Here is a 12,293-nt window from a genome sequence, read left to right as displayed (position 1 = left end):
ATAGTAAGCGCTTACCAAATACCAACATTATTATTACTTCACTTCTCTGGGATTCAGTTCCCTCAGCTGTAAAATGGAGATTGAGACTGCGAGCCCCAAGAGGGACCAGGACGGTGTCCAACCCGATTTGCTTGTATCTGCCCCAGCACTTTCGAGTAGTCACTTAACAAATTCGATTAGTAGTAGTAGTAGTAATATTATCATTGTGGCAAAGAGGGCATGAGCGTGGGTCTGGGAATCAGAATGTCATGGGTTCTAATCCCGGCTCTGCCACTTGTCTGCTGTGTGACCTTGGACAAGTCGCTTCACTTCTCTGGGTCTCACTTTCCTCATCTGTCAGACGGAGATTGAGACTGTGAGTCCCGTGTGGGACGGGGACTGTGTCCAACCCGATTTGCTCGTATCCATCCCCGTGCTCACTGCAGCGCCTGGCACATAGAAAGCGCTTAACAAATACCATAATTATGATGATTATTGTTGTTATTATCAAGAGAGTGTTTAATTAGACCGTTTGGATCTCCCACTAGGATAAACTGAATCTTAGCACAAAGCACTACGAGGCGCTGAGCAGCGGGGATCTGTCCACTCCCAAGAAAGTGAAAGCCTGCAGTGCTGCCGTGGGAGCCCTCACGTCCTGTATGAACGTCCAGATTCAGCCGGGTGAGGACTGCCTAAACCGTCACTCTTTCCGTCTCCCATGGGAGGCCCTCTCCATCGATTCATTCATTCGGACATTCATTCAGTCGGATTTATTGAGCACTTACTTTGTGCAGAGCACTGTCCTAAGCGCACGCTTGAGAGAGTGCAGTGCGACATTAAACAGATGCATTCCCTGCCCCCGAGTAGCTTACAGTCTAGAGTGGGGGGGGGGGGGGGGGGCAGACAGCAGTACAAATCAATTAAAATGACAGATATGGACATAAGTGCTGTGGGGCTGGGAGAGGGGAACAGCAAAGGGAGCAAGTTAGGGGGACGCAAATGTTGGTGTAAGACGGTAAGCTGATTGTGGGCAGAGAATGTGCCTGTTATATTTCTAGATTGTAAAATCCCAAGCGCTTAGAAGAGTGTTCTGCATATAGTAAGCGCTCAATAAATGCAAGTGACAGACTGAATTGTGTTTTAAACCCGCTAAGTATCTCTCACCTGACAATTCACAGTAAACCCACTGCATAATAATAACGTCTGTCGTCAATCAACCAGTCAATCAGTGGTATTTATTGAGTGCTTCCTGTGTGCAGACCACTGCTCTAAGTGCTTGGGGGAATACAATAAAACGGAGCTGGTAGCCACGTTCCCCGCCCACAGTGAGCTTACAGTCTAGAGGGGGAGACGTACACTAATATCGATCAATAGATTATGAACACGTACATAGCGCTGTGGGGCTGAGGGAAGGGTGAGTAAAGAGAGCAAATCCAAGTCCAAAAGTGACGCGGAGGGGTGTGGGGGAAGAGGAGATGAGGGTTTAGCTGGGGAAGGCCTCTTGGAGGAGATGTGATGTAAAGCTCTGAAGGTGGGGAGAGTTAGTGGCCGTCGGGTATGAAGGGGGAGGGCGTTCCAGGAGGCAGAGGCAGGATGCGAGCGAGAGGTTGGTGGTGAGATAGACAAGATTGGGCTACCGTGCGTAGGTTGACACTAGAGGAACAAAGTTTGCGGGCTGGGTTGTAGTAGGAGAGTAGCGAGGTGAGGGAAGAGGGGCCAAGGTGACTGAGTGTTTTAAAGACGACGGTAGGGAGTTTCTGTTTGATGCGGAGGTGGATGAGCCACCAGTGGAGGTTCTTGAGGAGTAGGAAACATGGACTGAAAGTTGGTGTGGAAAAATGATCCGGACAGCAGAGCGAAGTATGGACCGGAGTGGGGAGAGACAGGAGGCGGGGAGATCAGCAAAGAGGCTGATACCGAGCTGAGGTATCTGTTAAGTGCTCGCTATCAACCAAGTATTCATTCATTCCTTCGGTCGTATCTACTGAGCGCTTACTGCGTGCGGAGCACTGGACTAAGCACTTGGAAAGTACAGTTTGGCAACAGAGACGGGCGCACGGTCTAGAAGGGGGAGACAGCCGGCGAAACGAAACCGGTAGGCAGGCATCGGTAGCATCAAAATTGTTAAATGGAATTATAGATACCTACACATCACTCATAAAATAAATAGAATAATAAGTATGTACAAATATACACAAGTGCTGTGGGGCAGGGAAGGGGGTAGAGCAGAGGGAGGGAGTAGGCGTGATGGAGGGGCAGATATAAACTAACTGGGTGGGACATAGCCCCCGTCCCACATGGGGCTCACAGTCTAAGTAAGCAGAGTAACCAATTAACAACTCTCTTTCTTCCTCTTTCTCTTCCTCCTGATCCTCCTCTTCCTCCTCTTCCTCTTCTTCTTTTATTACTGAAACACAGGAAGTGCTTAATAACTGACCTAATATTGTTTGACTTCCCACTGAGTGCAGTGAACTGTATTAAGCGCTTGGCAGATCGGTTGTTATATTGGGTTTGGAAGCTAAAACACTCCTTCCGTTCTGTTTTCTCTCCAGGTCTAAAGGAGTGTTAATGATAATAGTAATAGTAATAATAATTGTGGCTTGCATTACACTGTACTCTCCCAAGCGCTTAGTACAATGTTCTGCACACAGTAAGCTCTCGATACATATGACTGATAACTTGATCAATTGATTCTCCGAGCTGAAGTTAGCACAAGGTATAAGAAAACCAGTTTTGGTTAAATCAAAAATTGTTTTAACTCCAAATACACCGGCCGTTCTGGAAATTTTCCAGGTCCTGATTTTAAGATCTATTTTATCTGGGTAGCGTACATAGAGTCCCGAGCTTGAATTTTATATTTGGCTTAAATGAATGTTGTGTGTCGATGATGATGTATCATTGTGGGTAAGAGTAGATATGTGTGGATCATTCTGGATGGAATGTCCGGTGGATTAATATACAACATGAGAGCTCACAACCCTGGAGAGTCTCTTTTGTTTGTTCTGGTCAATTATTTAGGAGCAGAAGAAATCAAGGTCAAAAATAGAGAAAACCCAGCCTGTTGGAAAACATCAAAAATCATTTTCCTTTTCTGTCCAGCTTTTGTATAAATTTGGGTGGGGGCAGGCTTCGCTTCCTTTATTCTAACATAATTCATTGTGTCTAATGTACAAATGTGAGTTCATTTAGGTGGGGCCTTGAGATATAAATGGAAACACTGCTTTGGGTCCCACGCTGAAAAAGAGGTGGTACCAAGCATGCTTTATTTCTCCTTGTTTCTCAGCTTACAGGAAACTGCAGGCTGTAGCAGAACAGCTAATCAAGTTTGAAACTCTCCGACAAAACTTCGAAAACGGCTTTGTCAGCCACATTGTCAACATTTTCGAACAGCAGGTAGATTAGCTCGACAGTCCCGTTGAGAGGACTTTCTTCGGGTTCTGTAAATTGTTTCTTGACAGAAAAATGAGGTAACACCCATACACACAGCCTCTTTGGGCAGACTTTCTTTTTTAAGAGCAGGCCACCTATTTTTGCCCTACTATTGCCCCCGGTAATAATCATAATTTCGGTACTTGTTGAAGACTTATCGTGGGCCAAGCGCTGCACTGAAAGCTGGGATTGAAACAACTCGATTAGACCAGACAGTCCCTGCTGGCCGTGGAAATCCACAGACTGAAGGGAAGGGAGACCGGGTATTTAATCCCCATGCAAAGAGGAGGAAACTGAGACACAGAAAATGTAGGTGATTTGTCCAAGGTAATAGTCGACAAGTGGCGGAGCCGGGATTAGAATCCGTGTCTCCTGACTTCTAGCCCTGTGTCCTTTCCACTGGGCTGAATTTCCTCCTTCCCCGGAGGTGTACCTTTACCTCCCTCCACAAGCAAGTCAGCCTCTCGTACGCCAGCAATCAATCAACCTATAAATTAATCGCCGGTATTTACTGAACTCCCCCCCAGTGCAGTGCACTGTACTAGGATTTGGAAGAGTAAAGTGGAGGAAAAGGACGAGACCCCCCTGCCCTGAGGATTAGTTTAAAAATATATTTAAAGGGAGGTCAGAGAATAAACAGTGCTCATGATGATATCTTCTTTGATTTTGTTTTTTCAATGGTGTCTGTTAGGCGCTTACTATGCGCCAAGCACTGTACTGGCGTAGATGCAAGTTGCTCAGATCAGACACGGTCCCCGTCCCTCATGGGCCCCACGATCTAAATTGGAGAGATACCCATTTTCCCGATGAGGTCACTGAGACACAGAGAAGTAAGACTTGCCCAGGACCACGCAGCAAGTTATTGGCAGAGTGAGGATTAGAACCCAAGTCCTCTGACTCCCAGGCCCGTGCTCTTTTGACTAGGCCACGCTGCTTCTCCATGTTAAGTTAAAATGGACTGGCTTGTCCAACAGAGTGCTGTGCCTCTGAGACAGATGGATTCATTCTCAGAGGGAACTTCATTTTTAATCTATTTGGGATTCCGCAGGGACTCCCATTGCGCGGGATTGGCGGGTTTCGTGGGAAATAACCGCTGTCTTGTTTTTAGAAGAAAATTTCTGGCTGTTTACCTCCCTTTGTTCTGGGGGATACTTCACCCCGAGCTTACCTTGCGGTTCCTTCTAGAACAGTAGGTGGTCTTGAGCTGGACCCCACAATCAATCTTGCGTTTTCTCTTCCCCCACCGAAGACTGTGGCCTAGTGGATAGAGTACAGGCCGGGGAGTCAGAATGTTAATAATAATCATTATTATTATGGTATTTGTTAAGCTCTTACAATGTGCCAGGCACTGTGCTAAGCAATGGGGTGGATACAAGCAAATTGGTTTGGACACAGTCCCCGTCCCAGGTGGGGCTCACAATCTCAATCCCCATTTTACAGATGAAATAACTGAGGCCCAGAGAAATGAATCGCCCAAGGTTACACAGCAGACCAGTGGCGGAGCCGGGATTAGAACCCATGACCTTCTGACTCCCAGGCCCGTACTCTATCCACTACGCCATGCTGCTTCTCTCGAAGACAACTGCATTGGCCGGGAATCGAACCCAGGCCTCCCAGGTGGCAGGTGAGAATTCTACCACTGAACCACCAACGGACCTGAGTTCTACTCCCGGTTCTGCCACTTGTCTGCTGTGTGACCTGGGGCAAGTCATTTCACTTCTCTGGGCCTCAGTTCCCTCATCTGTAAAATGGGGATTAAGACTCTGAGTCCCACGTGGGACGGGGACTGTGTCCGACCTGATTACCTTGTATTTAACCCGGCAGCACTTGGAATGGTGCCTGGCACATAGGAAATGCTTAACAAATTCCATTTAAAAAAGTCCATGTTGACTTTCGAAGTCCTTCCTTTAATAGAACAAGTCTGCTTCCCTGCCAGAGCAGTGATAATCTCCATTTAAGTAGTTCGATTCCCAAGTTGCCCAGTGACTCCTGCCTATAAAAGAAGCTGGATTTCCAGCGTATTTCCACCCACTCCCTCACCCGGTCCTCCTCCCTTCTTCTATTTTTAACTCGCGTTTGGACACCTTGGCAGATGTGGCTTGTAGATTTTTGGATACTGCTCCCCTGAGCCACCTGATCGAGATCCGTGTTTGCAGAGACTTTGCGGTTTCTAACGAAAGATGGATCCGCACGAACACACATACACGAACACACCCACGTGCCCGCACACAGCCCACGGGGAGTCATCTGACCATTCCCTCAGCTGTAATTTCCCATGGCTCTTTGTTTTACCCTCCATCCTGTTTCCTGGAAAGAGCCCGGGCTTGGGAGTCAGAGGTCATGGGTTCGAATCCCGGCTCTGCCTCTTGTCAGCCGTGTGACTGTGGGCAAGTCACTTCACTTCTCTGTGCCTCAGTTACCTCATCTGCAAAATGGGGATGAAGACCGTGAGCCCCCCGTGGGACAACCTGATGACCTTGTATCTGCCCCAGCGCACGTAGTAAGCGCTTAACCAATATCAAAAAAAAAAAAAAAGAAGAACCGCCCCTCCCCGACCTCAGCCGGTCACAACTCGATTTTCCGGAAGATCGATGCGTTCCCTCTTTATTCCCGCAAATGAGTTGTGTCAGAAGCACATTGGAAGTTTTGAGACTTGGAGCTCTGAGAGAAATGAAGAGAGTTTGGGACAAGATAAGATTGGAGTACATTGCTGTCGTTTCAGGGGAGGGGTCACGTCTCCTGGGTGATGCGACCAGAGAGGAAGCTGATCGTCCCTAGCCATGGGGACCGCCACCGGGATCTGTTGCTCTTTGTCCCCCTTATGACCTGGCTGAAGAATACCAACCCGGCCCTGTTTCAAGACTTGCCAAAGGTACGCAGGTGACAGAGTGTTTCCCGTGCGTTCCGGAGGCGAGACGGTGACACCGACAGTGTGGCGTTGGCTCTGTTGAGTCCGGTCTACCGATGTTGTTCACTGAGTGTCTGCTGCCTGTACTGAGCAGTGGGGAGAGCACAATGCAGAAAGCCTTGCCGTCAAGTTGCCCAGATTCCGGTAAAGGGAGCAGACCACGCCAGTCAGGCTTAGTGAGATCTATATAAAGGTGGTTTATCTGGGGAAGGTACTTACGGGAAGGCCCTGGGTGGCGGCAAGGCACAGGAGACGCACCACACCCCGCCTAACCAGAGCCACCCCTTTATATGCCGCGTGACATCGCTACAAAAGCAAAATAGCTTAGATAGGGTGTTCGCCAGCTAAATCTGCGCATGTCCAAGGCGCATACCATACTCGCGGAAACACAGCCTTAGCCTTGAAACTCTGGCGGGTCAGAGCCGGGGCACAACGTCCCTTACAGCGGCACAGCCTAGTGGCAAGAGCACGGGCCCGGGAGTCACAGGACCTGGGTCCTAATCCTGGATCTACCGAGTTCTTGCGGTGTCACCTTGGGCAAATCGCTCAACTTCTCTGTGCCTCGGTTCTCCCGTTCTAACGATAATGATAATAATAATAACGACAGGGTGTGTGTTAAGCGCTTACCACGTGCCAAGCACCATTCTAAGCTCTGGGGTAGATACAAGGTAATTAGGTTGGACATATTAGTGCTTCACAGATACTATTAAAAAGATACAAGAGTTGGTAAATATGTTCCCTCCCCGCAAGGAGCTTACAGTCTAGAGGTCAGTGAAATCTGACAGAGCAGCTATTTACCTAATGGCCGGTGTTAAATCCCACTTCTCCTCTAGACCATAAACGCTCTGTGGGCAGGGAAAGTGCCTAGCAACTCTATTTTATGGTACTCTCCCAAGCACTTAATATAGTGCTCGGCACACATTAAATGTTCGATAAATGCCCCGATTGATCGATTGACCATTTGGTTCTAATCCCATCCACCCTAGTGGCGTCGCACAATCCTCAGTCCCTGGAATTCCTAGTCAATTTCTAGTCAAGATTGACCCCAATATGTGTTGGGCTGTGGCAGTCAATAAATGTAGCTATTTCTATTGCTGATAATAATGTTGGTATTTGTTAAGCGCTTACTACGTGCAGAGCACTGTTCTAAGCGCTGGGGGAGATACAGGGTCACCAGGTTGCCCCACGTGAGGCTCACAGTTAATCCCCATTTTACAGATGAGGGAACTGAGGCACAGAGAAGTTAAGTGACTTGCCCACGGTCACACAGCTGACGAGCGGCAGAGCCGGGATCCTAACCCAATTAACACAGACAGGGTTTTTCTGGGTAGTACCTTTGCACTTTCATACTATAATGCTCTAAAACCCACATAGCATTCTTTCTGACGTAGTTTAGCGTGACCTTTTCCTAGAGTGGCCATATAATAATAATAATAACGGTATTTGTTAAGTGCTTACTATGTGCCAAGCACTGTTCTAAGCGCGAGGGTAGACACAAGATAATCAGGTTGTCCCATGTGGGACTCACAGTCTTAATCCCCAATTTACAGATGAGGTAACTGAGGCCCAGAGAAGTCAAGTGACTTGTTCAAGGTCACACAACGGACAAGTGGCAGAGCCGGGATTAGAGACCAGGTGTTTCTGACCCCTGGGCCCATGCTCTATCCACCACACCGTGCTACTTACTGAGCCCCTACTGTGTACTGAGCAATCAATCGGTCAGTGACATCGATGAAGTGTTATACTCTGCCCAGAGCACCATACTGAGCACTTGGGAGAGAACAATTCAGTAGTCAGTTAATAGCATTTATTGATCGCTTACTGTGTGCACAACACTGTGCTAAACACATGGGAGAGTACAGTATAACAATAAACAGGCACATATCCTGCCCGCAACGAGCTTACAGTCTAGAGCAATGGTGGACATGATCCCTGTCCTCAAGAAACTTAAATGACGGGGGAAACGGACATGAAAATAAATTACAGATAGGGAATCGGCAGAGCGTAAGGATATGTACTCGCTGTCGGGGCAAGTGTTAAAACGCTTAAGATATGCAGTCTGAAGTGTTCAAAAGACACAGAAAGGAGGACAAATAGGACAGAGAAAGGGCAGGTTAGTCGGAGAAGTCTTTTTGGAGGAGATATGATTTTATTAATAGATCTTTGAAGACGGGACAAGCGGTGGTCTGTCGGATATGAAAAATTTATTTACATTAATGCCTGTCTCCGCCTCTAGAATGTAAGCTCTTTGTGGGCAGGGAATGTATCCATTCATTATTATACTGTACTCTTCCATGCCCTCAAGGCAGTGCTCTGTGCACACAGTATGTGCTCAATAAATACAACTGAATGAATGAATGAGTGGATGACTAATAAGACCTTGGGAAAGTACCACCAAATTAGTAGATGTAATCCTTGCCCTCAGAGAGTTTACGATCTAGCAGACTGTGAGTGAAAATGTATACGGGTAAGAACGCATCCATTCAGAGTTGGCCAGAGATTACGGGTGTCGAAGATTCTGCCCGATTCTCTTCGGAAATATAGTCCTCTCTTAGTCGTGGCAGGCACGGAGGCTGAGTCTTTCCAGTTTCCTCCATTTCCCAACTTTTCCCTCATGGTTTCTTTGGATTTCTTCCCTTGCCATTTGCTTCGAATCTGTGATTTCTCTCTCCCCTCCACCCCTTTCCTATTCCGAGAAGCTGAGAATAGTTTACAGTCCCCACTTCTTTACCCATTTTGGATAGTAATGTGCTGAGTTAAACTCCCGTCACCCCCATAAGAAAGATACGGTTAGAAAAATACAGTATCTGGAAGCATTTCTGAAGTATTCTCCTGCAGTTGCAGTATAAATGCCAAGAATGTAAGACAGGCTAGTGATAATGTAATGAGGAAAGTGTCAAAATCACAAGAAAGTAATGATCTTAGACAAACATCACGGGAAGCAGGCAAATCTGTCTCTTTCACTAGGAGGCGTGAATTGTAGAGATAGAGGTGCGGGGAGAGATTAATTATTCCGGAAGGGTTTGATTTTAGCGGATTCATCCTAAATCTGAGGCCGTCTCGGTGTCTGAGCAGTACGGGTTGGTAGCATAAGGGATGTGGGTCCCGGTCTATGAATTCACTGCCAGAGGATTGCTATCTCTGTGCTGCTTAAAGCTATCTCTGCCCATCATTCTAGAACCTTCTCTGCCATCTTTTTGCAACACTCAACGGCAGTGGATCAGTGAATGAGAGGAAGCTGTGGAAATGCAGAGAAGGCACTTCCTCAGTCCTGAGGGTGAGGAGGAGGTGGGCAAAACAGTAATAAATAAGAGTGATTGGTATTTCCATCTTTATCCCCCCCCCCCCAGGTCTATACCAGAAACCTCAGCAAACTCTACGAGAGGCAAATCAGGCTGTTTTTTGAGCGGGCGAGAATGCTGCTAGAGAGACCAAAAGAAAGTAAGAAGTGTCATGAGGGGGGACTTCGAACTAGAGCAAGTGTTTCTCTGGTGGGGAAGAACGATGTGGGAAGTTCCCGATATCGCCATCGGTCAATCTTCATTTGGTGTTTACTGTATGAGAAACACCGTACCAAGTACAATATAACACTAACGTACAGTCTCGAAGGGGACTCAGACATTAATATAAATAAATACTAGGTATGTACATAAACGCCGTGGGGCTGAAATGGAGGGAGTAAATCAGAGCATCTAATGGGAATATCGAAAAGACAGATAACATGGGCATAATTCTAGTTCTCTATGAGCTAATGCAAGACCACATTCAGCTCCAAGTGACCTCTTCTCCTCTAGAATGTAAGTTTGTTGTGGGGAGGGAATGTGTCTGCTAATTCGGTTGTCGTGTACTCTCCCAAGTGCTTAGTGTAGTGTTCTGCACATAGTAAGCCCTCGATAGATACTATTGACTGATTGATCATTTCTGCCTGATGGATGAAACGATGTCACCCGTTCAGCTTCACTGGTTAGGAAGCGTCGGCTTTCTCATCTGGAAATCTTCACGGTGAGAGCTCTGGGCTTTTCTGTAACTATTCAGGATGAAGGTGGAATGTGGTGGTGTCCTTCATATTCAAAGATGCTACTGCCGATGGCGGATTAGCATTATTTTCCAATCCATATCAATAGCGTGAGCCCAGCCAAAGGGAGCTCAGAGGGAATTGAAAGGCATCGGAGACCATCAGCTGCCGTGCGATGAACATCGCTGTAGACTTGCTGATTCCTACAGGAAAATTTCTCCCGGGTCAAGAAAGCAGACAAAGGGGTGCTGAAGGGGGGGGAACATCAGAGAGGCAGTTAAGCAGCTGGGGAGAAGTCAGCTCTCTCTCATTTGAGTATCCGGGGACGTCGATTTGATTAACTTCTACCTACCCTTGCACTTAGAACAGTGCCCATCACATAATAAGCATTTAACAGATATCAAAATAATAATTTAACAGATACCAAAAGATGTATGTGGAAAAAAAGGATGTCTGCCTAGATGAGGGAATTTATGGAGTATTCTTCTCCAGAGATTTTAAAGAAAAAGATAGTGAAGTTTCCCTTAACCCAGGGGGAGGGAGGCAGGGTGAATTTTCAAGGTCCTTTTTGGCTGTTTGATTCTGGGCTCTGACTGACCTTCCTGGATTCAGGCCACGCTGTTCTGTTTACTCCTCAGAGTGTGAAAACTTGCTGATTCCCCACTCTGAACAGCCCCCACCCCTCTGCCATCTCCATGTGCACTGATTATTTTCCTTTTATCAGTCAGTGGAATTGATTATTGTGTGCTAAGCATTTGAGAGAATACAGCACAACGGAGTCGATAGTAATTTTCCCTGCCTGCAAGGAGCTTACAGTCTAGAGGAGGAGACAGATATTAAAAGCATCCAATATTCCTACTCCCTTCGCCTCTGTGTCACCTGTGGTTTACTTGCCCTTAGACTTCTATCTCTTCCCACATCCTGGTCTCTAGAATAATTATGGTATTTGTTAATCACTTATAATGTGTCAAACACTGTTCTAAGCATTTGTTTGGCTATGAGAGAATCAGGTCCCACAAGCCAAATAGGAGGGGAAATGGGCGTTGTATCCATTTTGCGAAGAGGGAACTGAGGCACAGAGAAGTTATGTGACTTGCCCAAGGTCACCCAGCAGACAAGTGACGGAGCGGGGATTAGAACCCAGGCCCTCTGACTCCCAGGCCTGCCCTCTTTCCATCAGGCCGTGCGGCTTCTCAGGATCTGTGTTTTCCCTCTTCTCCTGGCAAGAGTCTGAACCCTCATCTGGGACTACTTTTTATTCCAGCAGTATGGAAATTTTTGCTCGTTCACTGTTACACTGTACTCTCCCAAGTGCTTAGTACAGTGCTCTGCACACAGTAAGCGCTCAATAAATACAATCGAATGAACGAAAGTTTCTCAACAGATTGGGATTACTCATCCCCTCCTCCTCTTGTCTTGTCCAGACGCCACCTTCAGCCTCAGTTTTTAGAAATCCAGATTTCTTCCCTCTCCCTGCCTTTAGATGTGCTTTTATCATATAACTAAAATAAAAATAACAACAACTCAGTATTCCCTGGTTAGTTGTCATCTGACTCAGCTTCAGGGATAGCTTCCAGATGAATTCGGGGCACCTGACGAGAACAAGCCAACCACCACTGCTATTCCTATGCCAGGCGTTTTCCTACAGTTCTGTTCAGCCAAAAGGCAGTGTCGAATTTGTCCTCTTGCACCGAGTTGAATAACTTTGCTGAGCCCGGCCGCTTCGGTTAAGTGATCCCAGAAAGCACTTAACAGGCATGAAGGCAGACAAGGGCACCCTTGTCCATAGTCTTGTCTCTGTCACTCTTCCTCTCCTCGAGTTTCCCAAGTGGGTATGAATGATGGGGGAACAGAATGACTACGCCAGGATGCAATATCAGAACAAGTGTATGAAGGTGCCATTGAATATTCATGTAAGCATTTAAGGGCCGAGGGTGTGAACAAGTACACACATTTAGGGGT

At 47.0% G+C, this 12,293-nt stretch overlaps 1 protein-coding gene across 7 annotated transcripts in view; it reads left to right on the top strand.

Moving 5' to 3' along the window:
- LOC100084604 (exocyst complex component 1-like) overlaps positions 1-12,293 on the top strand; it is an 85,204-nt gene that overhangs the window by 29,975 nt on the left and 42,936 nt on the right. For 6 of the 7 annotated variants that reach the window (XM_029067747.2, XM_029067748.2, XM_039912405.1 and 3 more), the window contains 4 exons: positions 528-660; positions 3,263-3,372; positions 6,131-6,280; positions 9,667-9,757. In XM_029067747.2, coding sequence (XP_028923580.1) covers positions 528-660; positions 3,263-3,372; positions 6,131-6,280; positions 9,667-9,757 — 484 coding nt within the window. The remainder of the gene's footprint in view (positions 1-527; positions 661-3,262; positions 3,373-6,130; positions 6,281-9,666; positions 9,758-12,293) is intronic. The other variant, XM_029067749.2, reaches the window with a different exon arrangement.

This window comes from Ornithorhynchus anatinus, chromosome 6 (assembly GCF_004115215.2).
Source record: "Ornithorhynchus anatinus isolate Pmale09 chromosome 6, mOrnAna1.pri.v4, whole genome shotgun sequence".
NCBI lineage: Eukaryota > Metazoa > Chordata > Mammalia > Monotremata > Ornithorhynchidae > Ornithorhynchus > Ornithorhynchus anatinus.
The sequence above is the reverse complement of the archived record's forward strand: the minus strand, read 5'-3'. Positions and strand labels throughout refer to the sequence as shown.